Source organism: Toxotes jaculatrix, chromosome 10 (genome assembly GCF_017976425.1).
Source record: "Toxotes jaculatrix isolate fToxJac2 chromosome 10, fToxJac2.pri, whole genome shotgun sequence".
Lineage (NCBI taxonomy): Eukaryota > Metazoa > Chordata > Actinopteri > Toxotidae > Toxotes > Toxotes jaculatrix.
The window spans coordinates 1,845,013-1,871,359 of NC_054403.1; the positions used below are offsets into that span (position 1 = coordinate 1,845,013).

General features: G+C 42.5%; 2 protein-coding genes and 1 non-coding gene across 3 annotated transcripts; 2 read left to right on the top strand and 1 right to left on the bottom strand.

Moving 5' to 3' along the window:
* Nucleotides 1-399: 399 nt before the first annotated feature.
* LOC121188714 (NACHT, LRR and PYD domains-containing protein 1b allele 2-like) lies at nucleotides 400-11,719 on the top strand. The gene is made up of 9 exons (XM_041048576.1): nucleotides 400-443; nucleotides 6,024-6,064; nucleotides 6,636-6,712; nucleotides 7,143-7,198; nucleotides 7,769-7,983; nucleotides 8,818-9,089; nucleotides 9,461-9,574; nucleotides 9,676-9,817; nucleotides 10,829-11,719. The coding sequence occupies exons 5-9, from the start codon at nucleotides 7,827-7,829 to the stop codon at nucleotides 11,161-11,163; spliced, it is 1,020 nt and encodes a 339-aa protein (XP_040904510.1). The 5' UTR covers nucleotides 400-443; nucleotides 6,024-6,064; nucleotides 6,636-6,712; nucleotides 7,143-7,198; nucleotides 7,769-7,826; the 3' UTR covers nucleotides 11,164-11,719.
* Nucleotides 11,720-15,386: 3,667 nt separating this feature from the next.
* Nucleotides 15,387-17,542, bottom strand: LOC121188919 (sialoadhesin-like). The gene is made up of 5 exons (XM_041048862.1): nucleotides 17,474-17,542; nucleotides 17,083-17,152; nucleotides 16,508-16,843; nucleotides 15,762-16,130; nucleotides 15,387-15,658 (listed from the first exon to the last, which is right to left on the bottom strand). The coding sequence occupies exons 2-5, from the start codon at nucleotides 17,147-17,149 to the stop codon at nucleotides 15,387-15,389; spliced, it is 1,044 nt and encodes a 347-aa protein (XP_040904796.1). The 5' UTR covers nucleotides 17,150-17,152; nucleotides 17,474-17,542.
* Nucleotides 17,543-23,680: 6,138 nt separating this feature from the next.
* trnaq-cug lies at nucleotides 23,681-23,752 on the top strand. The gene has a single exon. It is a non-coding gene; the product is annotated as a tRNA-Gln (tRNA).
* The last annotated feature ends 2,595 nt before the right edge of the window (nucleotides 23,753-26,347 follow it).

Sequence of the window (26,347 nt, forward strand, 5' to 3'; positions counted from 1 at the left end):
CTGGTGGAGCTGGAAGAGTTTAAGAGCTGAAGTCACTATGTCTTTATTGAAGCAGCAGCATGTTGTCATTAATATTAATGAGAGCTGTGTTTGACTTTTAGTATCTGACTGTTTTTAAGCTGCATCCTGTTGGTTCAGGTGTTTGGAGTTTCCATTTTCCAAACTTGTACATTCTCAACCTTCTTCAGCTCTGAACAGATGATGAAACACTCAACGCTTTCAAGCAGGAACTTTGTCTCCTAAACTCACATCTTTTATTCTTTATTCAGTTTGAGTCACTGCAGGTTGTCAGAGATCAGCTGTGCTTCTCTGGCCTCAGCTCTGAAGTCCAACCCCTCCCATCTGAGAGAGCTGGACCTGAGTGAAAACAACCTGCAGGATTCAGGGTTGAAAGATCTGTGTGGTTTTCTGCAGAGTCCAGACTGTGGACTGGAGACTCTGAGGTCAGACTCCATTGTTTACTTGTGTGCTGAGATGAATATGATGTGAAAGTTGTGCTGACAGTAAAGTGCAGACATCACACTGATATTATACTGATCCACACTGAGGATCTTCATGGTAAAGTCTGTTTTCTTCTTCTGTGGTTTAGTCCACTGACTGTGGCAGAGCAATGTTGAGCTACAGATTTCAAAGCTTCATTTAACAAGAAAAAAGTTTCACTCTTTAAATCACATCCAAGTTTTTTCCACACTCACATCAACAAATATATATTCAGTATTTTCTTCTTCCAACACGACTAGAAAGTGATGAGACTAAAGTCAAAGTGACTCAGATATTCAGAGCAAACTCAGCATGTTTGTTAAATGTCGTCACCGTTACATGAAGTGAAAATCTTTTCCATTTTGTCTCAATCATTTGTTGACTTTCCTCCAAACTTCAGCCTGACATGTTTGTTCTCTGTCAAAACTTTAGGATCTTTAGTAGAATCTGAAACAAATGTCAACAACATGAGTTTGTATAGATGGAGCCACTGGTGGAGCTGGAAGAGTTTAAGAGCTGAAGTCACTATGTCTTTATTGAAGCAGCAGCATGTTGTCATTAATATTAATGAGAGCTGTGTTTGACTTTTAGTATCTGACTGTTTTTAAGCTGCATCCTGTTGGTTCAGGTGTTTGGAGTTTCCATTTTCCAAACTTGTACATTCTCAACCTTCTTCAGCTCTGAACAGATGATGAAACACTCAACGCTTTCAAGCAGGAACTTTGTCTCCTAAACTCACATCTTTTATTCTTTATTCAGTTTGAGTCACTGCAGCATGTCAAAGATCAGCTGTGCTTCTCTGGCCTCAGCTCTGAAGTCCAACCCCTCCCATCTGAGAGAGCTGGACCTGAGTGAAAACAACCTGCAGGATTCAGGACTGAATCATCTGTGTGGTTTTCTGCAGAGTCCAGACTGTGGACTGGAGACTCTGAGGTCAGACTCCATTGTTTACTTGTGTGCTGAGATGAATATGATGTGAAAGTTGTGCTGACAGTAAAGTGCAGACATCACACTGATATTATACTGATCCACACTGAGGATCTTCATGGTAAAGTCTGTTTTCTTCTTCTGTGGTTTAGTCCACTGACTGTGGCAGAGCAATGTTGAGCTACAGATTTCAAAGCTTCATTTAACAAGAAAAAAGCTTCACTCTTTAAATCACATCCAAGTTTTTTCCACACTCACATCAACAAATATATATTCAGTATTTTCTTCTTCCAACACGACTAGAAAGTGATGAGACTAAAGTCAAAGTGACTCAGATATTCAGAACAAACTCAGCATGTTTGTTAAATGTCGTCACCGTTACATGAAGTGAAAATCTTTTCCATTTTGTCTCAATCATTTGTTGACTTTCCTCCAAACTTCAGCCTGACATGTTTGTTCTCTGTCAAAACTTTAGGATCTTTAGTAGAATCTGAAACAAATGTCAACAACATGAGTTTGTATAGATGGAGCCACTGGTGGAGCTGGAAGAGTTTAAGAGCTGAAGTCACTATGTCTTTATTGAAGCAGCAGCATGTTGTCATTAATATTAATGAGAGCTGTGTTTGACTTTTAGTATCTGACTGTTTTTAAGCTGCATCCTGTTGGTTCAGGTGTTTGGAGTTTCCATTTTCCAAACTTGTACATTCTCAACCTTCTTCAGCTCTGAACAGATGATGAAACACTCAACGCTTTCAAGCAGGAACTTTGTCTCCTAAACTCACATCTTTTATTCTTTATTCAGTTTGAGTGACTGCAGGTTGTCAGAGATCAGCTGTGCTTCTCTGGCCTCAGCTCTGAAGTCCAACCCCTCCCATCTGAGAGAGCTGGACCTGAGTGAAAACGACCTGCAGGATTCAGGAGTGAAGCTGCTGTGTGGTTTTCTGCAGAGTCCAGACTGTGGACTGGAGACTCTGAGGTCAGACTCCATTGTTTACTTGTGTGCTGAGATGAATATGATGTGAAAGTTGTGCTTTATTCAGTATTTATTAGGTCAAATCTCCTTCAGAATTTCTAACATTCAAAGTGTGAAATGGTTGAAAGGAAGTTGTGAAAGTGCTGACTCTGATTTTCAAAGTGATTTTTAAAGCTTTGAAAATGATTTGGATTCTGACTCTTACAGTCCACATTGACAGTGTCAGCAATTTGACTGAGTTGAGCTTGTGTTATTCACAAAGTCTCATTGAGATCAGGATGTTTGACAAGAACTGATCTGTACAACACGTGTGAGCAGGTCTGAAGGCACAAGTGTTCATAGCTGCTCCCAATGGCCTCACTCACAGGCACAGTGAAAAGCCTGCTGTCACAGAGAGGACACGTGACCATGGTTTAAATACGGAGAGGACATTTTCACACAGTGTCTCCTGAAGACATTCATAGAGCTACACTCAGCTGCTGAGCTGAACAGGGACACAAATATTTGTGGAACCAATGAAAACAGAGCAGAGAGAGAAGTTCAAACCCTGGCTCCTTTCTCAGCTCCACACAGCTGACCAATCACTGAGCCCACTGGGTGTCAACGTCCCACTGTGTCTTTGTCACAGGGACACAAACTGTGGGACGCTGACAGCCACCAGGAAGGTGGGGCCAGGAATCCCAGAATGCAATCCTGGAACAGCAGATTCAAATGTGTGAGCAGAGAGTGTTGGATGAAGCTGAACTTGCTTTGGACCAAAGACACATGACTGGAATGTGATGAAATGTCTCATTCAACACACTGCACATGTGCTGAATGTCTGCAGCTTCTCAAACTCTCAACACAAACTTCAGTCACACTCAAAACATCAAAGGCTCAAACTATGATTTCACACAATATGAAAGATTTCATTTGAAACCTTAGTGAACACTTTGAAAACTTTCTTCCAAACTGTTAAACCTGAGTGTGAATGTGGGACTTTTTGAAGGAGATTTGAGCTCAGAGATTTGATGCTGATCCACACTGAGCATCTTGTTCAGCTTCATATTTCAAACTCATTGAATGAAGATTCAAAATCCAACACTTGCTAATTGACTCTTTACTTTGGAACAATTTCATCTTCACCTTCAGTTGACTTTTATATTTCTTCACATACAAAGCAAATATTCCACATTAAGACAGAAAGAAATGTTTCTTCACTCTTTGCTTTATGATCTGTGATGTTTATAGTGACTGAAGTTAATGAGAGCTGTGTTTGACTTTTAGTATCTGACTGTTTTTAAGCTGCATCCTGTTGGTTCAGGTGTTTGGAGTTTCCATTTTCCAAACTTGTACATTCTCAACCTTCTTCAGCTCTGAACAGATGATGAAACACTCAACGCTTTCAAGCAGGAACTTTGTCTCCTAAACTCACATCTTTTATTCTTTATTCAGGTTGAGTGACTGCAGGTTGTCAAAGATCAGCTGTGCTTCTCTGGCCTCAGCTCTGAAGTCCAACCCCTCCCATCTGAGACACCTGAGACACCTGGACCTGAGTGAAAACAACGTGCAGGATTCAGACCTGAATCATCTGTGTGGTTTTCTGCAGAGTCCAGACTGTGGACTGGAGACTCTGAGGTCAGACTCCATTGTTTACTTGTGTGCTGAGATGAATATGATGTGAAAGTTGTGCTGACAGTAAAGTGCAGACATCACACTGATATTATACTGATCCACACTGAGGATCTTCATGGTAAAGTCTGTTTTCTTCTTCTGTGGTTTAGTCCACTGACTGTGGCAGAGCAATGTTGAGCTACAGATTTCAAAGCTTCATTTAACAAGAAAAAAGCTTCACTCTTTAAATCACATCCAAGTTTTTTCCACACTCACATCAACAAATATATATTCAGTATTTTCTTCTTCCAACACGACTAGAAAGTGATGAGACTAAAGTCAAAGTGACTCAGATATTCAGAGCAAACTCAGCATGTTTGTGAGGTAATGGAGGACGGCTGGCTTGTTTTTGACAGCAGACAGGATGGTGTATCGATCTGGATACAGGAGGAGATATAAGGAGATGTTTATTCTTCTGTTTTTCCAGCAATGTTTATTGTCACAGTTCAATATTCAGCATTGCCATTAATCTAGAATAACATAAAGGCGGTAACATTTAGTAGTGATAAACCACTATCCAGTCCTTAACATAACTAGGATACCGACTGAAATAACAACTTAATATTTTGCCCTGGAAATTACCATCAGGACGCCCTAACACGGCCAGAATATCTCACATTGTGCTAAACTTGTACACTTTTATTAAACCCACAGCATGTGAGCATTATAACAAGCAACAGACACTTACGTTCTGTCATTGACTTGATACTCTGAATCATGAACTGGAACAAACACATAGAGAGGAATACGGACAACGACCATGGCAGGTAAAGGCAAACTCTAACTAACTATACTGTGCGTCTAACGCTGTGCGCTTCTTCACTCTCAAGGCACAAAAAAGTGGTCTCAGCTCTTAAGTCCAACCCCTCCCATCTGAGACACCTGGACCTGACAGGAAATGACCTGCAGGATTCAGACCTGAAGGATCTGTCTGATCTTGTGAAGAGTCCAGACTGTAGACTGCAGACTCTGAGGTCAGTAGAGGGTTGGAGTCAGTCCATGCTGCTTTCATCAGTATTGTACTAAACACAGTTCGTATCAAAGCAAAGATCCAGTGTCTCCTGTAAACCTCCAACCTTCTCAGTGGCTGCTTTCCTCATTGAAGCTGTGAGAGGAGAACAGGGACAGGCTTCAGGATTGGACAGAAAGACAGAGACACAGAGGACAGTCAGCCAGTCAGATATTAGTAATCAGGAACACCAAAGGTCAGTCAGCTAAGTTTTGTCTTAACTCTGGCTTTTCAGTTTAATGGACATGGATGGAATACAGTATTGTTTAAGATAATAGCAGTACAATGTGACTAACCAGAATAATCCAGATTTTTAGTATATTTTTTATTGCTACATGGCAAACAAGTTACCAGTAGGTGCAGTAGATTCTCAGAAAACAAACAAGACCCAGCATTCATGATATGCACACTCTTAAGGCTGTGCCATTGGGCAATTAGTTGAAAGGGGCGTGTTCAAAAAAATAGGAGTGTGGCATTCAATCAGTGAGGTCATCAATTTTGTGAAAAAACAGGTGTGAATCAGGTGGTCCCTATTTAAGGACTATTTTGAACAATACTGTATGTATATTGAGCTCATGAACTAAGATGAATATTTTTAGATCAGCACATGGAACAAAATAATTTCATCTAGTGTGCAACAAACCTACAGAACCCAATGAAAGACAAGCTCAGTAGGTTTCACTCAGAATCTTCCGAATCAACACAGTACAAATATCTACCAATGAAACAGAAATAGTGAATGATTTTGCAGCCAGAGAAAAGTGCAAAAAATTAGAATAATCTATCTTGGGAAAATATACAGTGAAAAATGATGAAGCTTAGCTCAGAGGACCAAACTTCAAGGATACAGGATCAGTTAATAATCAGCAGGGTGAGACTGATCTCGGATTATCACTGTTAGGTTTAATGAAGCTAACTCAAACAAAAGCGGATGATTCTCCACTCGCTTTGTAATTGTTGTGGTTGTGTCCGTCCTCACAGGGTCGACGACAGGGAGATTAAAGCTTCTGGAGACAAAGCATGTGAGTACTGAAACAGTGTCTCCTTTCCATCAGTGTGTCCTCAGTAAAATCTGAGTGTACAATGAGCACGTGGTTCGAGCTCTGGAAGACAGGCTGTGTTTACTTCAAGGGAATCTGGATCCTTAAAGTCTTAAGTCTAGATTCTCACTCCTGACTTGAGTCCTGGTGGGGATGATATGGAATCTAAACAGGTGGATGTTGGAGTCAGGTGAGCAGGATTGGTGGGAAAGTCTGAGGACATCTGGTGGACAGGTGGGGATTGTCAAGTCTGGAATATATCTCAGAAATGCCTGGGTCTGGGGAAGTGAGACATATCTGGAGACAGGGACAGAGCGGCAGGCTGAGTAGAAGAAAATAAACCAAGGCAGTTACTGTGACAACATGAGGTAAAATTGAATTATTAAATAAAAAGGAGGAATTGATCATTACAGAGATCTGCAGTCTGCCGGTCGCAGTTTGACCACAGTCAAAGTGATGACAGGAGACTTTGAGCTGCTGCCCATGTTATCTGACTCAGATCCGATGAAGACAGTAACAGTAAACTCAGATTTCTGACATCTCGTCCCTTCAGGCGACTCTGATCTCAAACAGGAACCAAACACAGCAGACTCAGAGCTGGATGTGTCTGACAACACAAAGCTGACGAAGGTGAGAGAAAGATCGTTGTATCCTGATGCTCAGATTCAAGGGCTCGACTCGCTGCAGGCAATGGAAAACAAGCATTCAGTACTTCACCCTCTGTACAGGGGGGAGAGAAAGGCATCAAGTGTCTCTTTGAATGAGGAAACTAAACCATCTGTTGTGTGGATTCTGACTCTGTACCAGTTCAGTCCTCAGCAGCCTTTATCCACAGACTGCAGAGTCTGCTGTGCTTCAAAGCACACAGATGTCCTTTGTAAATAATTACAGTGGCACCTTATACTTGTGTCACACTATTTGTCCACTCAGACTTAATTGTCCCTCTGATCTGTACAGTGAGCTTCAGTTAAGTATGGACTATGGAAGAGTATTTGTTTGCTTCACTGAACAGAAGTTGGTTATTTCCAGTAAAATGATGATGTTTCTTTCTGAATCCCAGCCTCCATCAAGCTTCACTCCTGAACTGCAAACTGAATCTGCAAAAGTCTCATACAGGTAATGATAAAGATAGTAGCTCCTTCTTCCTCCACAGCTTCACTGTGTTGAGCCATAGCAGTCAGCTGATGTGGTCTCTGCAGGCTCCTTTCCCTCTCTCTCCTACGGTGCCAACCCCAGGGTCATATAGTGATATTGTGTTTGTGCATGTGTATGTGCTGTAAACTCCTCTGTGTGTCCGTCTTATTTCGTTTTTCTCACCTGCATGTTTACCTTGTGTCTCAGTCCGTCCCACTGAAGACAGAGAATGATCGAGGAAAACTCATTTTTAGAGAAACAAGTAGTTTCCTCTGAACCGTGACCTGAAGTGACATCAGTTTCTGATGACGACAGTGCAGCTTTACCAGCTGTCAGTCAGCTTTAACGGCCCTGTTTTATCTTTTGACAGTTTGGACTTTGTATTTGCACATGCGTGCACAGTCGAGTACTGAACTGAACCTGCAGTTTGTCCCCTCTTTCCTCTGGGCTCTCAGGGCTCATGAAGTGGAGTCTGATTTGGGACGAGCTCAGTTTTTGAGTTTCTGGGTTTAAGTGGTTTGTTATGGTCATTCAGCCTTCTGTGTCCTACAGGTTCAGGTGTCCTGGTCCAGGTGAGTTCCAGTGTACTGTAACTGGACTGGTGTTTGTAATGGATCAGGAGGCGGAGCTTCTCTACAAGACTGTCCAGTGGGATGAGAGCCTCCTCCAATCAGCTGGCAGGACAGCTGCAGGGCCACTGTTTGATATCCAGTGTCCTGAGGATGCTGTCTGTCAGCTCCACCTCCCACACTGTGAAACTAAGGATGGTGAGCAGATTATTGTGCTTCGTTAGAGCAGTGATCAAACCCTATAGTCCCGTTCGTGTCCCCTGCAGCTGCAGAGTTCATTACAGCCACAGTCACTGCAGACATCTGTCCCAGCAGCCACTCTGTAACTTATGTCAGAGAACTGCCTCAGTGAGGTCAGTAAGATCTCAAGCATGATGAGGTTTATCAGAGCCCACTGGGGCACACTCGGTTTATACGTGGCTCTACAAAGCTCAGTTTGTTAGTTTCATTTTTATTTTCACACAGAAACGTCGACATAAACAAAACAAAACATCATATTATTTTGAAAGTTTTCTTTGATAAATAGTGAGGGAACAAACCCATTTTTTATTGATAAAATGATATTTAAAATTCACGGCGACAGAGTCAGATATGTGATGTCAGTCTTATTGTTCTCATTAACAATATGTTTGTACTGACACTGAAGAAATAACATTTTAATACAGTACTAATTAGCATACAGGTTCACAGAGTAAAGAGCAGGTGGTCTCTCAGGTCATCTGGATTTATCCTCTGAGGATCCTGAATATATTAAAAACCATTATCTTTTCTTTGTTGTCATTTCTTGTAGCCTGATCCCCCACGTTCAGAGGTTTGTCCCCTCTGAACCTCACCCCAGCTGACTGAAAGCAGTCTGACCTGCAGCAGCAAGGGCCCAGTCCCTCACCGGCTGCCCACCCACTAACTGTGGGCAACTGTTTAATTCTTCAGTCACAAGACTGAGTGTCCCACATATAGAATAAAGTGATCACTGCTACTGTATTGAGGCTGTTGTCAGTAACACGGATGTTGAACTCCGCTTTGTTTTCACAGCTCTGCTGTCTGAAGGCCTGCTGTCAGTCGTCCACATCACTGGTGATGGAATGACCATCCTCGAACCGCTGGAGATCACAGACACTCACGTGATTGTCAGCGTCCCTCATCTGTCTTCCTTTGGTCTAGTCTGGGACATTTTAGGGAGGTTATGGAACAACATGAAAACAATTAATGGCCAAGTTTTGCTGTTCCTCCGACCACCAAACCCACAAACACAGAGGCAGAACCTCAATGTGTTTCTCCTGCCGAGCAACGTCCCTCTGGAGGAGGTAAAGATTTTTGAAATGTTACAGCTCCACTGTCAGTCCAAACTCATCAGTATCTATCAGACCTTGTGAAACAAATAAAAAACAGTTACTCACCTGATAAGATGGAATTTCCTTTTTTAAATCATTTTATTGGTGAAACTCGAGAAAACCTCTGTGATTTAACAAAGATTGACAAGAACTGGATAAACATTACATTACAGGGACTGTCAGGAAAGCTGTGCACTGGTGTGTGGCTTCATCCAGCCCAGTATCTCCCTCACTGCTACCAGAAGTCAGGAGAACATATGAAAGAGAAAATCTCTGATTTCTCTGATCAGTGGGGCTCTGCTGCTGATCTGCCTTCTAACTAAAATGTTCTCATGTCTTTTAAGGTGAGTGCAAAACAGCGAAATTCTGAGTACATCCAGGCACCTTCCAAATGCAAACTCATCAAAGACCAAAGCTACACTGTTCACTGTCCGGTGGCCTTTAAAGTACAGCCTGAGGTGAGTATTTCAGATGAACATGATTCATAAACTGCTGCTGGTTACCTTAAGTTTACTTTGGATACGCTAAAGATCCTGACACTGGTGCTACTGGTTTTCAGAAAGAAGATTTTGACCTGGATTTTGGACCAAATTACCACCCAATATTTGAGATCCGTCTGCCTACAAACATAGAAGAAGCAGCTGTAACAGTCCGAGACCAAACAAGTACAGATGTGTGGAAGCACGAAGTTGAGCTCACTGGTAAATCCTTCATCTACCTGCAGCATCACTCCACCTGATAGAAGAGAAAAGAACAGAAGACAGTAGAGTAATGTCATAGTTACTGATTGATCCATAGTGCCTTTACACTTGTTCTGCCTGAGATCAGCGTCAGCCTGCTCTTATTCTACGGCCCACTGTGTAACCAGCGTGAGTGGATCTTATTGTTCATGGAGCTCCAGGACCAGTCTGTTTAAAATTAGTAAGAGATGGTTGAAAACTCTGACCTGTGAGTCAAAACGTTCCACTGAAGAGCTGAATGAGGAGAAGCTGAAAGTAACTTTGATCAAGAACATGTAGGTATAAATGCAGGCATAAATGCAGTGGAGCACATCTGGATGTGGTCATAGTTCTCTGTGCTGGAATGTAACTAAGTACAGTTACTCCAGTACTGTAGTTCAGATTTTAGGTGTTTGTGCTTATGGTGCAGCAAACTTCACTAAGTGTCAGAGGGAAATATTCTGCTTTTTACTGCTTCACATTTCTTTGACAGCTACAGTTTCTAGTTACTTCTAGTTACTTACTAATTAATTAATGAATTAAGATGTTTGCATACAAAACATATAAAGGTCTGAGTAAACATGAAGCTTTACTGATGATTAAACTGCTACAAACAGAAGTGAAACGGTCGAGTGACAGGAAATGCTGCCTGTAGAAATACCAAAGATCTAACAGTTCCAGCTGCTCACGTGAGAATTTTCAGATAAATAATATGGAGGAAATAATCAACCTTTAAAAGTTCAAATTCAGCTTCACCTCAACCAACAGCTTCAATGCACAAACAACAGTTTAATCAAACAGTAGAACCACAATCACAGGGACGTGTCTGTGTGATTGACAGCATGTGGAGGGGCTTGTCCATAGTGTCTGGTGATGTACAGAGCAGAGGCTGCAGCAGACAGAAAACAATTCTGTTCATTTCATTTGCACTTTTGTAATTAGATCTGTTTGAAAGTGATTATCAACAAAAGTCTTTCTCTGGTTTTCTTCCAGGTCCAAGGAGGATAACTGTACAGAGGAGCCTCCCAGCAGAGGACAGTCTTCCAGCAGAGGACAGCCTTCCAGCAGAGGACAGGCTGCTCTTAGTTCGCGGGCAGTTTGTTAAAAGAGTGTCTGAACCTGTTCTAGACCAGCTTCTGGACAAACTTCTTGAGCGTGGCGTTGTAAATGATGAGGAAATGCAGTCAGCCCAAACCAAAAGCAAAGCAGATAAAGCACGATACGTGATCGACACAGTGCGAAGAAAGGGGACTGAAGCCAGCTCTGTTCTGATCGCTGCCCTCTGTGAGGTGGATCCATGCCTTTCCAGAGTGCTCACCTTAAGATGAAGCTAAAGCCACAAACTGTGGACTGTGAGGATGGATTTCACATTATTTACACGGCTTCACCAACTGTTGAGTGTCTGTTAACAGTGAAAGAAGCAGAGAGGGAATTGAGACAGTGAGGACACAGGGTGGAAGCTAAAGGTCTCACTGTTTACAGTCAGATCCAGAGTCTTCTCCATCTCTGGTGCAGCTGAATGTCTCTTCATTCAGCTCCACAGTTACAGATGGTCTCAGTGCTTCTGTCTCTTGTGCAGCAGTAATGAAAAGGTTTGATTCCTCAGGATCAGAAGCCAAAGCACCTGCAAAACCAGTCTCTGTTAGGGGTAGACGGGGTCTCCCTCCTCCTCTTGTTCCTGCTGTTTCAGGAACAGGACAGAGCGTGGGGACATCATGACTTACCTGTGTTGACGAACGTTTACCTGTTGGTTTGGTTTACTCACGTCTGTTGTCTTACCTGTGCCCCAGGATTTCCAGCTCAAACATCTGCTCAGCTGGTCTCTGGAGACGTGGTCCCCGGCTCTGTCCTTCACCATCTGTGGAGGGAACATGGACTCACGTCCTCCCTCAGACCACAGCAGCCTGAGCCGTCTGCCTGAACTCCCTCTGAGCCTAAAGCCTGACTCTCAGAACAAAATGAAATAGTTGAACTGCCTTTTGTCTCTGCTCTGAGTTCTGTTCTGTTCTTTGGGTCTAGTCTTAGAAATAAAGTCTCATGATTCTGATTGTTGTGCGTCACACTGACTGTACAGTGTTTAACGCTTCAGTCAGGACGTTAGCCGGTGGAAGGCAGCTCTGTCTGAGCTGCTCTCTTTGCTTTGAGCTGTTAGCTGTGAGTTCACTGCTGGTCAGTGTCGTAATCACAACATCAGCGTTTTGGTTTGAGAAACTAAGACGGAACACAAGTGAAATTTTTTCTCACCAAATGTTCTCACAGCTAAAAAACAGGGCAAAAAGAATTTAGAGCCAAATGAAGCAGTGAGTGAAGTTTAGCAAAGCTGTGGTGAAGCACGTGTCCCAGCTGCTTCAGTAAGAAAGAAGGATGAGCTGCTCGACATCACGTGACCTCTGCCACCAACGTCCTGATCAAATACAGGCTGTTCAGTCCTTACTGCTCATTTCCTGTGAGTCCAGAGATCAGACGATCTGAGGTTTATGGGATCATATGAGCTCGTCGTGTGGTTCACAGGTGAAAGCTTTTGGTTGTGTAAATGTAAAAGTCTCATTATATCAGCAGTCGTCCACAGTTACACAGCTGTGTGATAGAAATGCAGCAAAAGTCTGAAAGTTCAGTTGAACACATCTCAGCTTCGTCCTCTGGAAACAGCAGTGAAGCAGAGTAATGACACTGAAACAAAGGAAACACCAGGCGTCATGGATCAGAGCAGCAGGAGCTCAATTATTACACAAGATGTTTTTACTAACAGAAAATAACATCACAGAAATATGATTCACTGAGGTCAGAGGTCACTTTGGACTGGAGGAGGAAAAAAACAGCGTAGGAGCTAAGACTGAGACGATGATGGAGCGAAGGACAGTAAGTGGACCATTTACAGTGAACGTGGCTTCGTCCTCTTCATCCTGAGGCTCATCACTCAGTCACTGAGCTGATGTAGCTTCTGCTGCGTCCTGTGAGGATGACACACACACACACACACACACACAGTGAGCCTCACACGTGACCAGTCACATGACCACAGATTGATGTTCATCATGTCAGCTATACACAGTGACTGTGTCTCTGCTGTGGTCAGAGCTTTCAGGCTGTTTCGTCTCTAATTGTAGTTTGTGTGTGTTTCTGTTCTGAGTTCTGTCACCAGCAGAAACTGAAGCTTCAACCTGTTTATGAAGCTGTTGTGTCAAACGTGTGTGATGAGTTTCAGTCCATCCCAGATGTTTCCCTCAGGCTTCCCCCGAGGGAAACACCTAGATCTTAACTCTTTCTTTTAAAAATGAGTAGTTTCTGCATTCAGCTCTGAATCATGGAGAAGACGTGAGGTCAGCTGCCTCGTTCTGTTTCTTTCTCAGATTTCTCCTGTGTGATCGTGTGAGCTGAGTCAGGAGCTGTGTTAAGGTGGATCTTTCCTTCCTCTTCAGACTTGCAGTCAGTAAAGTTGATCCATGATGATGAACCCCTCCTCTCCCATACCGAAAAAAGTGACTTTTTGGTGTAGTAAATTCTATTAGAGTAACTGTCATAATTTCTACCAAGTATTTTTAAGATTCAATCAGAACTAGAGTTTTTTAGATAAAATTAAACATTGTATTACCGTAATACATGAACTATGGGGAAAGAGTAAGTTTTACTTTTGTTTTCCTCATAATATTTAAATGTTTATTATTTGTATGTACATAAACCTAGAAATACTGCATAAACTTTACTCTGAAAGTGTAGTTTTTTGAAAAGCATGCACGACGCATGCGCAGTTGCGCAACAGGACTGGCTCTGCCCATGGACGTTACAGGATCACAGAGCAAGGTGTAGCACTAAGGCCTACAGCCACAGGTAAGTTATTACCGTTCTGTTTTAAATTTGTGATAATATATAGGTCCGCATGTATTTTGATAGTTTGGCGCAAGATATGTTACTGTTCACAAGTTAATTTAAAGTTAGCATAACGCCACATTAGTCCGCGCTGGTCTGTACCTAAGTGGGAGGGCGGCAGTTTTTACCGATAAAAATAACTAAAGTTTGGATATTAAATAAGGCACTAACGTAACGGTATAACATTTATCAAGTGACGTCAACATAGTAGAATATGATTCTCTGTAAAACACGAGTGAAAACTTGGCGGCGACACTTAAGTAACGTTACCTTAGTGAATTAACGCTGTGCATGAATGAGCGGGAGATACTGATGAATGTTTGAGAGAAATGCCCCAGAATAGGCTTTTAAAACACACGTTTATTGACAGAAGCGCCAGACGTCTTTGAGAGCTCCAGCTTGCGAATACAAAGAGACTTTACTGGATGTTTCCTTTCCTTTCTTTTTTTTTTTTTGACCAGAAGCTAGTTAGCACGGCAAAACAAAAATTCATTTATGTTTGTTCATGATGCAGTTTAATTGCCCCCCAATTTCCAGGAAATTCCCCCAAATTCATATATATGTCCCTAACTCCTAATTTAAAAAAGTTATTAAAATATTTTTCTATCTATTAACAGAAAGCAAAGCAGAACAGAACATTATTCTTATCATTTAGGCAGGTAGGAAAAAATGTATGCATCATATAATGTTTTGTTATTTTCCCTTATTCATCCATCATAACATAATATTGAAATGTTTTAGACTATTGTTTTAATAACACAAATTGTGTCTCTTCATTTTCAGGGTGCCCTTTGGAGGAGCCAGTGGACAGTTGGAGTTGAGGTCTAGTCAGGAGAAGAAGTTCATCAGGGAGAAAGAGTAGGCCCCTTGTGATATGAGATGGTCATGCAAGAAATGCAATTTTAGGTCATCAAAACGTTTAGAGCTCATAAAACATTACAGGTTGAAGCATCCACACACTAGTCAAGGCTGGTCACTACCCTGCTTGTACTCAGATTGTCCTTGTTTATTTAAAAACTGGGGGGCACTTCATGCACATTTGTCTAGAAATCATACAGAGACTCAACAGTCAGGGCAGATAGTTTCATTTTCGTGTCTTGTATGTAATTCATGTAGTTTTAACACAGAGAGGCAATATTTTGAACACCTTGGGACTCATCTGAGAAAGCATGAGACTGTTAATTGTGTTTTTAAAGATTGTGACTACAGTACGAATATATATTCAACTTTTGCCTCACATAAAAGTAGGAAGCACAATCCTCACTGCATTGAAGATTTTAAAAATACTGTATTCCAGGCACATTCAAGTCAGGCAAGTGAGGTAACAGAGGATAGTAGTTTGGTTGAAAGTGTAGGTAATTCTGATGAAACATTTGTCCAAGAATCAGCACTGAGTTCCAGTTAATCTTGGTTTACTAGTGGGAAGTTGCCTGTCATAAATGTTTTCTCATTTTTCGTCAAATAAGGTATCTGTTACAGTAAAGATTTTATTCTTTTAAAATTTTAAAAACAGAAATAAATGAACAAATAGATGTGAAAATAAATAAATAAATCAGATTTCTGCTTTGTTCTGATGCTCCTCTGAGATGTAACATCATACTAACTGCTCAAATAATGTGACTTGATCTCTCCTTATGGAAGGTCAGAGGTCACACTCTGTGGTAACGGTCTCACACAGTCCAGTTCAATATTTACCGTTCAGATTCAGACAGATCGTTGGTGACATCTGATCATCGAGGGCTTTGGTGGCCACGCAGAAATAAACTCCTTCATCTGTGGCGTTGAAACCGTAAACGTCTCCTTCAGATACATTGATGGATCCACCTGTGATCTGCTTGAACCAGGTGAAGTGGCTGATGGGAGGATTGGCTCTGCTGGAGCAGGTCAGGTTCACCTGGGTACCTGCTGACACCCCACCTGGTGGACTGATGGATGCTGAGGTGTCCTTGGGGGCATCTGGGCAAAATGTAAAAAGACAGAGGAGAGAGGAGGAGCATCAGGCCCTGCATGGAAACCAGCTGACAGCTCATGAATCTTCAGGTGCTGAAGGGTTTCTTACATGAGACACTGAGAGTCACTTTGCCCTCTGCTGGTGAGACAGCTGTCCCTTCATTCACAGGATATTTGGCAGAGCAGGAGATGCTGCGTCCATCATGTTTGTCTGACAGAGTGATGTTCTCCTGGATTTTAACTGTAAAGGTTTCATCTATGTTTTGCTCCAGTTTGTTCTGAGACTCATGTGGGACAGCCCAGGTGAGTGTGGGAGGGGACTGTGGACAGGGAGAGACAGCTGAGCAGGTTATACCCACAGACTCCTTCTCCTTCACATCACCTAAGATGTGAATCCTGGGGCTCGGAGCAGAATCTGTGGTGAAACAACAAACACTTGTTTTACACCAAAGAAAACAAACAATCCGGTTTGTGTCAGCTCAACATCTGAGAAACAAACTCAACATTTCAGAAAAAACATTCAAACCTGAGACCTCACTGTTTAAAAGTCTCTGGATGGGATAAGGAAAACACTCACTGAGCACTTTATTAGGAACACCTGAGCACCTGTTTATTCATGCAGTGATCAGTCAGCCAGTGCAGATACAGGCCCGGCGCTTCACTTTATGTTCACACCAAACATCAGAATGAGGATAAAATGTGTCTCACAGCTGTGGTGAGCGAAGAAGGAACAACACGTCCAACACAGGCTCTGAACCGCTGCCTTGTATCAACAGTCCAGGCTGGTGGTGGTGCCGCCCCCATGGAGTCCCAGTCTCATGTCAAAGCCAAAGCTCTGACAACAACATTAAAAACAAACGAATAAAAATAAAAAAAAAGAAGTAACTGTGTCAGCTGTGGTTAAACTGGAAAACAGAGTGGTGCAGTTTTTCTGACTCGGGTTTCCAGTGATGCTTGCTGCATATTTGTTCACTGACCCAGTACCATTGAATATCACATTGTTTGGATTCAACTGAAATCTGTAGTCATTTTTAATCCACACTCCAGAGGAAGCTCTGCTACTGTTAAAGCCTTTTTCAGGATTAGCACTAAAGGTACATGGGATTTGCAAACAAGATCCTCTCAGTGCTTCCATCTTCTGTGGTGCAGTAATGAAGAGGTCTGGCTCCAGAGAACAATCAGCCAAAGCTCCTGTAAAACCAGATTCATGATTAACATCATGTGATTAATGTAACATGGAAAATGCTCCATGAGGTGAAAGTAAACTGAGCAGACTTCAGCAGCAGAGTGTTGCATCATGGTCTTTTTTCATTTTTCTTAATGATTAATAATAACCGCCCTTCACCCCCCAACAGGTGATGTCTGAGGCCACATACACCCACAGTCAGTGCTGTCACAGAGAGAGAAACAGACCATAATATTCAGCTCACCTGACAGAAAGAAGAGGCTCAGCAGCACGCTGGCTGTCACCATGTTCACACACTGGACCAAAGTCATCACCTGGATTTACAAACACAACCATTCAGTGGATTTTACCAAACACTGACATCAGGAACTTCTCCTGTGCAGCCGCTCGTCTCTGAGTTGTGAGTTTGTGACGGACATCATGTGCAGAGCTGCACAGTGAAACATCACATTTCACATCGACGGAGAATGTTTCCACAGACGCCGAGCTAAAGTTTCACGAGTGTCGTTCTGCTGAACCAAACCACAGCCAATAAAATGACCACATATCACATCAGGTGTTTTTCAGTGTCTGAACAGTAACAACAGGATTTAACTGTCTACGTTAACAAGGATCAGAGTAAAACGTTGTCTCACCAAACGAGCCCACAGCAGAGAAGCAGCAGCACAGATCCTCTGAGGCGAAGGGACGAGCTGATGCTGATGCTGATGCTGATGTGCAATGAACTAATTACTCAACTTCCCTGTTAAGGAAACTTCCTGTGATACCAGACCAATAAGCAGGTCCACATGGTTTTTATAGCAAAGACATGCAAACAACAACCTGCTCCTAAATACCTCAAAGACCAAAGAGCTCATCATAGACTTCAGGAGAAAGAAAACAGAGATCCCACCTCTAATCATCAGTGGGGACTGTGTGGAGAGGGTGGCAGACTTCCGCTTCCTGGGTGTCCACATAGAGGAGAGTCTATCCTGGAGCGTGAACACCTCTGAGCTGCTGAAAAAGGCCCAGCAGAGACTGTACTTCCTGAGGATACTCAGGAGGAATAACATCACACAAAGACTGCTGGTGTCCTTTTATCGTGCCTCCATTGAGAGCATACTAACATACTGCATGTGTGTATGGTACACCAGCTGCACAGCGGCTCAGAGGAAAGCACTCCAGAGGGTCATCAACACTGCCCAAAAGATAGTTGGCTGCCCTCTCCCCACACTGGAAGAACTACACAGTTCTCGCTGTTTGAAAAAAGCACAGAACATTATAAAGGACACCCACCATCCCGGTCACTTCCTGTTTGAACTATTGCCTTCAGGCAGAAGGTACAGGTCAATAAATGCAAGAACAAACAGACTCAAACACAGTTTTTAAACCTTCAGTTTTAAATAATATGCAATACTCTGTTTTTAGGCAATGATTTGGTGTGTATGACTGTGTGTGTATGTCTGTTATGTATGTTGCTAATGTTACTATATGTTTTATTTATTTATTCTTTTTTATGCACTGACTGGAGAGCACTTTAAATTTCGTTGTACCTGTGACAATGACAATAAAGATCTATTCTATTCTAAACTTTGGAATAATCTCCCAGTAAGTCTGAGGTGTGTGGACTCTGTGGACTCTTTCACAAAGCAGATACAAATCCATCTGTTCAGACAGGTTTTTAGGTAACGTAGTATTTTCTGTTTACACTTGTGTTCTATATCTGCTCCTCTCGTATTTTATCTGCTGTTCTTATTGTTTTATTTATTTGTTTCTCTCTCTTTGACTGTGAAGCAGTGTGTGACTAGATTAGAGCCTTTGTGGAGGCAGAGTGATGAGTCTGTGCTTTAAATGACAACTGGGATTGTGGCCAAAAACTTCTTAGCTAAAAATACAAAACGCTGCTTCATCCTTGATAGACTTGATAATGAGCTCACGATGAAACTAATCTCACTTAAGGTCTCAATCATTGTTCTCCTTCAAATCTTATACCAACAGCCTGTAAAAGAAACAGTGTTCTCCTGTTGGCTTTTTAATTAACTGTTGAATTGAATGTTTTATTAGTGATATGATTGTCAGTTGTTAATGTGAATCACAGTACGTTTCCTCTTAAATACAGTCACAGCAGTGTTTGTCCTTCAGAGCTGTGCAGAGGCTGAACTGGGCTGTGTCTCTTTTGTCAGAGTGAGGTGTAAAGGTGCTCTCATGAGTGTTTGTCTGCTGACTGCTGGTAGAAATGAGTGGAAAGTGTCTTTCTGTCTCCTGTCAGTCCATAATAAGTCCTCCTTCAAGGACTCCAGGACTGGTTTCAGAGGGTTCTTCATCTCTCTCTGCTCTCTGTGCTTTGCACCACCTACATTCCAACTTTGAGAAGAGTTTTTGTCCATCAGTTCTTTGTTTTTTCATCAATACAGTAATGTGCTCTTTCCTCACACTCTGGTTTTCCTGTGACTTTGCAGTAGACATTATTTTCTGTGTTCACCTCTTTATTGAAAGTGAGGAGTGATATTCACTATCTCTCCATTGCCACAGACAGTTTTAGTTGTTGTTTCTGCAACAGATCAGCTGCTGCACAGAGAATCATTTGGACTCATGTTTCTTTTAGATCAACTTATCTTGTGCTGTTAGACCTTAAATCCACAGAGTCCTGCTGTATGTTGGTCTCTTCTCTGCATCACACTGAGATAACAGTTACACCTGTCACCTGAATCAAGTAGGAAGCTGATGGTGAAAGTTAAAGCTGACACTATATCATCATGTTCTGGGAGTAGAAGCTGTAAAATAACCAGGCTGGATGGAAGGAGGAAGCATTTTTTTTCATCATTATTTTCAGTTACTGGTATTTTCTCAGTCTGGGTCCAGAAACAAAACTTTCTTTGTTTACTACAATGACTTATTTTTATTTCTTTCTCTTCTGTTGTGGGGCTCCTGTCTCCTGATCTCCTTCATCCTGGATCTTCTTCTTCAGATCCTAAAACAATGACTTATTTTTATGCTGGTGTGAGAGTTTACATGCAAGTGTGTTTGTTACCTGTGAATCACATTGTGGTTAAGTTTGTGTTTGGGAGATTTCCTCCATGTGTTTATGGAAACAGATGAAGGTATCAGGTCATTCCATTATCTGATGATCTCTACCTGTTAAACCATCCAAAGCAGCTCTGCAGTGTTTCCATCTGTGTTCATGTTGCTGTTTGAGGGTTGAGACTTGGTTTCAGGGTTAGAATTGGGTTTTGGTTAGAGTTAGGGTAAGGACTAGGGAATGCATTATGTCAGCAAGTGTCCTCACAAAGACATAAGTACCAGTCTGTGTGTGTGTGAGAGAGAGAGAGAGAGAGAGAGAGAAAGAGAGAGAGTGTGTGTGTGAGAGAGAGAGTTTGTCCTTTGATGCCTTTGATGTATCAACATTCTACAGTCTGATGTCACAGGCTGCAGTAAGTGGACACACAGCCAGAGACAAGTTAGGAAGTCAAACAGGAGCAGAGACAGTTGGACTGGACAGGACTTGCTCATGATTTAGGAAGAAAGAAGCACTCAGATATTTCTGCACAATTATTGACAAGGAAGGGAGGAGCTACTGCTGTTACAAGGACAAGAGAAAACTACAGGAAAGTCCAGATCAGCTCCAAGGTTTTCAGTAAGTCAGTACTTGTTAGATTTTTTTTTAATGCTGATCATGACTGTGAGATTTCATATGGTTGCTCAGCTTCTTAACTTTGTTTTGGTGTGATGCTCTGTAGTTTGTGTTAAAGGAAAGGATTTCTAGGAAGTCTGTACTGTCTGCAACAAGATCCTTTCTAAAGAAATTCTAATGGAAATGATGGAGCATAAAATCCACAGTCCCTGTCCTGTGGAAAAGTTGACTTCCAGAGTTGAAAAGAAGCAAACATGAGGCTTCAACAGTCTGAGTAGATCAAGTTTCTATCTTCCAGGTATTTTTAGTCCAAAATTCTCCTCTTTGTGTTTCTACACCTAATGTTTCCTTGCAAAGCTGTGGTGGAGAGATGGAAACACAGAGAGGAAATTCTGCACTAAAAGACAAACATTTGAAGATACTCACCTGATTTTGTTTAACAATGCTGATGAATTGTGGAATTACTATTTGCACAGAAATAGGACTGTGGATTTTGTGGCCTATCATTTCCACAGAAATGGTTTAAAGAAGGGATCTCCTGGCAGCCAGTATGGACAGCAGGAAGAATTAGATCAAACACCAGTGCTTTGAATGTGGAAATGGGAATGTGAGTATATCTTTAATTGATTTGGGTTTTTTATGCCTTTATTATGGAAAGTAGAGAGATGACAGGAAATCAGGTGGAGGCAGAGGCATCAATGTTTCCAGTGGAAACTGAATTAGGGATGTTGTGGTAGATGTTCAGAAGCTTAAGGTTGTTACAGAGGTGCCCTGAAAAGTAGCATATTATGGGCTTTTTCCATTCCATTATTTCCACATAAGCTGTGATGGCATGCATTTCCATTACAGCCTCACAGGAGTTAGCAGGGTAGCTGTGCCAAATTGCACTGTGTTGGTCCTGCTTGGTAGCAGAGCTGACCATTGCCAACCTATGACATTCTCCTCCCTTTAGCTGTGTCTGCAGTTGCTACACTCCTGTGTGTCTATGCTGTAGACTTGAGAGAAAGCTCTATTCTTAATTCTCTCTGTTTTCAGCTCTCAAGACTTTTGCAGCTTCTACCTGAACCTCTGTGATCTGGGGTTTACTTTCACTCCTCTGTTCCAGTTTGGACTTTCAGATATCAGCCTTATTTCACTGTTTACTGATCATTTTCAGCCACATCACAGCTGTTATGTTACTACTAATGCAAAGCAAACTTTTTGCTGTTTCTTTTAAACTATGAAAAGGTTGTAAGAAAATGAAATGTGTTTCTCAGTGAGTTAGCATCACTTTATTAGTGGTTCAGATGAACAAATCAGTTTGCTGTGCAGTAAAGTGGAAGAAACACTTGCAGCGTTCCAGCACAGCTTTAGTGATAGTGGCTGTTCACAGCATGGCTTAATGTGAGCACACCTCCACAATGGAAAATGCTATTTGCTAGAACGAGGAGTATATTAATTTTAGATGTCACATTTCCAGCCCACTCACCTTCCCAGTTTAGTATAAGGAAGCTGGTGTATTTGTTTGGAAAGCTTGCTCTGTAGTTTTGGAAGCCACGCCTCCTTGTCTCTTTAGGCCCCAGTCAAATTCACTACATCCCAAACAATATGTTACCTTTTGAAACCAGAATGAAAGTTTTGCGTTCGTGGTGATATATACATTGATAATTGGAGGTTATTACCAATCATTTTAACTTATTTGGAAACTTTTCTGTACATACATAGGGTCATGGGTAAATCTTAAAATCTGAGTTAATTTTAGAAAACCTAGGACATTTACTTTCAACAGAGTCCTACATCTGCCCACTTAGTCCAGTGGTTGTGGAGCATAAAGATAATTGTAGAAGACAGCGTCTGTGAGTGAAATATTGTGTCTCTGTATTCTTGTATTTGCATCAAGTACATGTCAGGTTTAATCTCATTGACCTCAGCAGAAAAAGGGTGTGTCTTTAGATGGCAGGTGTCAATTTAAGATCTCACCCATTTACCTAGACTTATTTCTGCTGGTTTTCTGCCACCACAACACAAGTGTAAATGCAGTGATGTAACCATGATGTCCATTGCAAATTGATCTGTGGATATAATTTTTCAAACCAAATTATATCCAGAGATGTGTTGTTTTTCTATCTTTTTTCTTTCCTTCTTTCTTTCTTCTTTGTTTTAGCTGATTGTAGATCAGGTGCAGGGTTTGGTAGTGTAGCTACCTGCCTGGCTGGGCAGGATGCCAGCTGTGGAGATGGGCGCTGAGTTTGAGAATTTAACACGCCGGCAAGCAATCAAACTCGTGCACGGTGGAGGACGCGAGTCTGGCGGTTGGTGAGGTGATGGGGTACGGCAGCGTGAAGTCTGCCTCCAGCAGGAATGGTGCAGTTGTTATTTGGGGTTGGACAGCATTGCCAAAGTTAGTGAGTTGGTTGAAACTGGAATAGTTATCCAGGACACATTTACTCTTGTGCCTCCGCTGGTTAATCCAGCCAAAAAGATAATTATTTCCAAAATCCCCCCGTTCATTGAAGACGGGACACTGTCCAAAGAATGATCACGTCTTGGTCAGCTTGTTTCCCAGATTAAAATAGTTAGTTTGGGCTGTAAGTCTCCACTGTTAAAGCATGTTGTGTGTCATCGCAGGCAGGTTCATGATCCTGAAAGATAACCCTGGGGATCTGAATCTCTTCCTGACTTTTAGGGTGGATGGTTTTAACTACATGGTGTTTGCAACATCAGCAGCAGTGACAGTCAGAGGAGTGATATGTTATGTGATAACTTGTCATTGTGTGAGGAGCAAACTGATGAGGTGGATATGTCTGATGAAGAGTTCTTGAAATTGTCTCAAAAAAGAAAAAATCCAGAAATTGTGCAAAATAGTGCAAAAACTTTTAAAAGAAGTAAAACTGTAAAATGTTCTATGGAGTGGAATGGCACTGTCACACCGACACAGGAGGATCAGCAGAGTCTGTATCCTCCTGCTGACATCAGAAAATTCCTGCAGGGAACTAAAGGCGGCAGGTGTGTGAAGGTGGAAGATCATTCCAGATCAAAAACTTTTTACTGAGTCAGCGAAGCCCTTGACAAAAAAATCTGGACATTTAGGTGGGGCAGCTGTGGCGGAGCACATTAAGAGTGCGGCTTTGGACTTTGGACCGGCCTGTTCACTCTGCCACTCTATTCACTCTGTAATTTGTCTCATCAGTTCATGAACTGACTGACTGAACTCTCCCAGCTTCAGCCCAGAAATCTCATGGACAGCTGTAGTGGTTCCATGGTGTAATGGTTAGCACTCTGGACTCTGAATCCAGCGATCCGAGTTCAAATCTCGGTGGGACCTGGTTGCTCTTTGTATTTTTGGGGCAGCCGTGGCGTAGTACATTAAGAGTGCAGCTGTGGACTTTGGACCAGCCTGAGATCGGAAGGTCGTGGGTTCAATCCCTCGATCAAGCGCAAAAAATGGATACGGTGGTGGTGAAGAAGACGTGTCTCCCCTGCCTCTGCGACCATGGCTGTGGTGCCACTGAGCAAGGCACTGATCCACACCAGCTTCCCGGGCGCCTCACTAGGCAGCCCCCTGCCCCAGCGTCTCTAGTGCATGTGCACGCTTGTGTGTGTTTCGTTCACTTGGTGTGGGTAAAATACAGAGAGTAATTTCCCCAGGAGGGATCAATAAAGTCATTAAAATTCAATTGACAATTTTAAAAAGAGATACTGACAGATCAGGAAATTTCTCGACTTGATAAACTGATACTGAAAGCCAAGACTCAAGTAACCACTGCTGGCATCTAAACACACTCTGTTCCTGTCTCTGTTTCTTCTTCTCTGTTGTTTAGTTTCTTTTAGCTCTGCAGTCTCCATGTGTGACTTCACAGCAGGCACTCTTAATCTTAATGGGGCAAGAGATAGACTTAAAAGAGCTGCTCTTTTTAAGCTGATGGAGCTAAAGAAAGTTGATGTTCTGATGATCCAGGAAACCCACAGTAACCTGGAGAATGAAGTTGACTGGAGGCAGACAGGTGTATTTGAGCCATAAGTGCAGCTGTAGCGGGGGGTGGGGATTGTTTTCTCCAGAAGTTTCAGTCCTTCCTCCTGTGTAGTTGAGGAAATCATCAAAGGCTGTTTAATGAAAATCACAGCTCAGTATGAAAAGGTGACTTTAGTTTTTGTTAATATCTATGCACCAACACATGGGGTGGACAGAGTGTTGGTGCTGAATGAACTGTGTGACAGACTGAGGGAGGTGATGGCTTCTGTCATACACACTGACTTAATGTGTACCTGGCAGGCTGATAAATGATAACATCACTCTAATTGGATTGGTCTTTGAGGTTTCTGGCTCACTGGGTGAAGATACTGGGCTGATCTCCATAGATCAGGAAAGAGCTTTTGACCGGGGAACACCAGTATATGTGGCAAACTTTAGCTGCTTTTAGGTTGAGTTCAGGTTTTATTGCCATGATCCAGGTTCCTTACGGTGACATTGTGAGTGTGAAAATGAATGGGGGGCCTTAGTGCTCCTTTCTATGTTCAGAGAGGGGTCAGACAGGGATGTCCTCTGTCTGGGATGTTGTACAGTCTGGCCATAGAGCCTCTTGTTCACAAACTAAGACATGACCTGGTGTTCATTTTCCTGGCTGTGATATCCCTGTGTCATTGTCAGCATATGCTGATGGCATCATGCTGCTTTTAGGCTCCATTTTATACAAAGGCTGCTCACTGGACCTGCAGACCTGGTGTGGAGGGCTATGTCCCAATGCATCCTGAGACAGTTGGGTGGGATGGGATTGGATTTGTCTCTGTTTTCAATGGACTCTAAGAAGTTGTGTACCTCGTCCCTACCTGCATTTTATAAATTTTATGTTTTTTCTGTGTGGACTTTGGAGAACAGGAGGCAGGAGCGAGGAAATTCTCTGCACTGGCTCCTACAAGAAGCAGTACTGTTTTTGGACTGTCCAGTACGGGGTGAACACACTTTTTCTAGACTTTTCCAATCTGCAGACCTGTACATTCTGGGTGAGGTACTGGAGCTGGCTGGACCTCAGTTGGAAAAGCCTGCTGTTGTGGCTGCATCCCTTGGGGTGAAATCTGTGCGAGTCATCAATAAGCTTCTTGGGCTCTGGAGAGAGAAGCTGACGGGACAGGAACTCACTCTTACAAAGGATTTTTTTGTTGGTACGGTACTACCTAATGAGGCTGACTCTTTTCCTAACATCAGACTGCTTCCAGATTTAGAAATTGATCAGGTATGTTACTTGAGCCAATCAATCCTGCAGGTGTTTCCTTGTTGGGCACCTCAGGAAAGATTTTATACAGACTGATGGTAAAGACTCTAAATAGAGACAAACTGAGTGGGCGCATCCACATTCCTTGGAAGACTCATCTGAACTCCATCCCAGATGTCAGGCCAGCATGGAACTCTCTGTATAAACCTCCATTGGCAAAGAAACATGCAGACTTACATCTGTGTAGGTTCTCATTCATCCAAGTCATTGTGTCCTAAGGGTTGATTGAAGGCAACTGGACTTCTTATTTGGAAGCTTGAATGAAATCAAGTTGCTTTCAATCAACCCTTAGGACTGGACTTCTTATTTGAAGCTTGATTTGATTCAAGTGAGGTTTTGCATGCAGGACTATGTAGTGGAGTATTCTCACAGTGACATTAGGCTACTTTTACTGAAGTAAGGCATCTCAATACTTTGTACACCACTGGTTACAAGATGTTTGTCTTTATTTATATTTAGAAATGGATTCCCGAAAGGGACATGTTCCTCCCGGCCACCTGGACCAGCCCACCCAGGCCCACCGCTGTGGAAGCCCCACTGAGCGTGCACGGTCCCGTTCTCGCAGACGCACACCCAGGCCCCCGGCATGCCTGGACACCCCATCCAGGCTCCCATTGTGGATGGCCATCCCGCCCAGGCCCCTGGCGTTC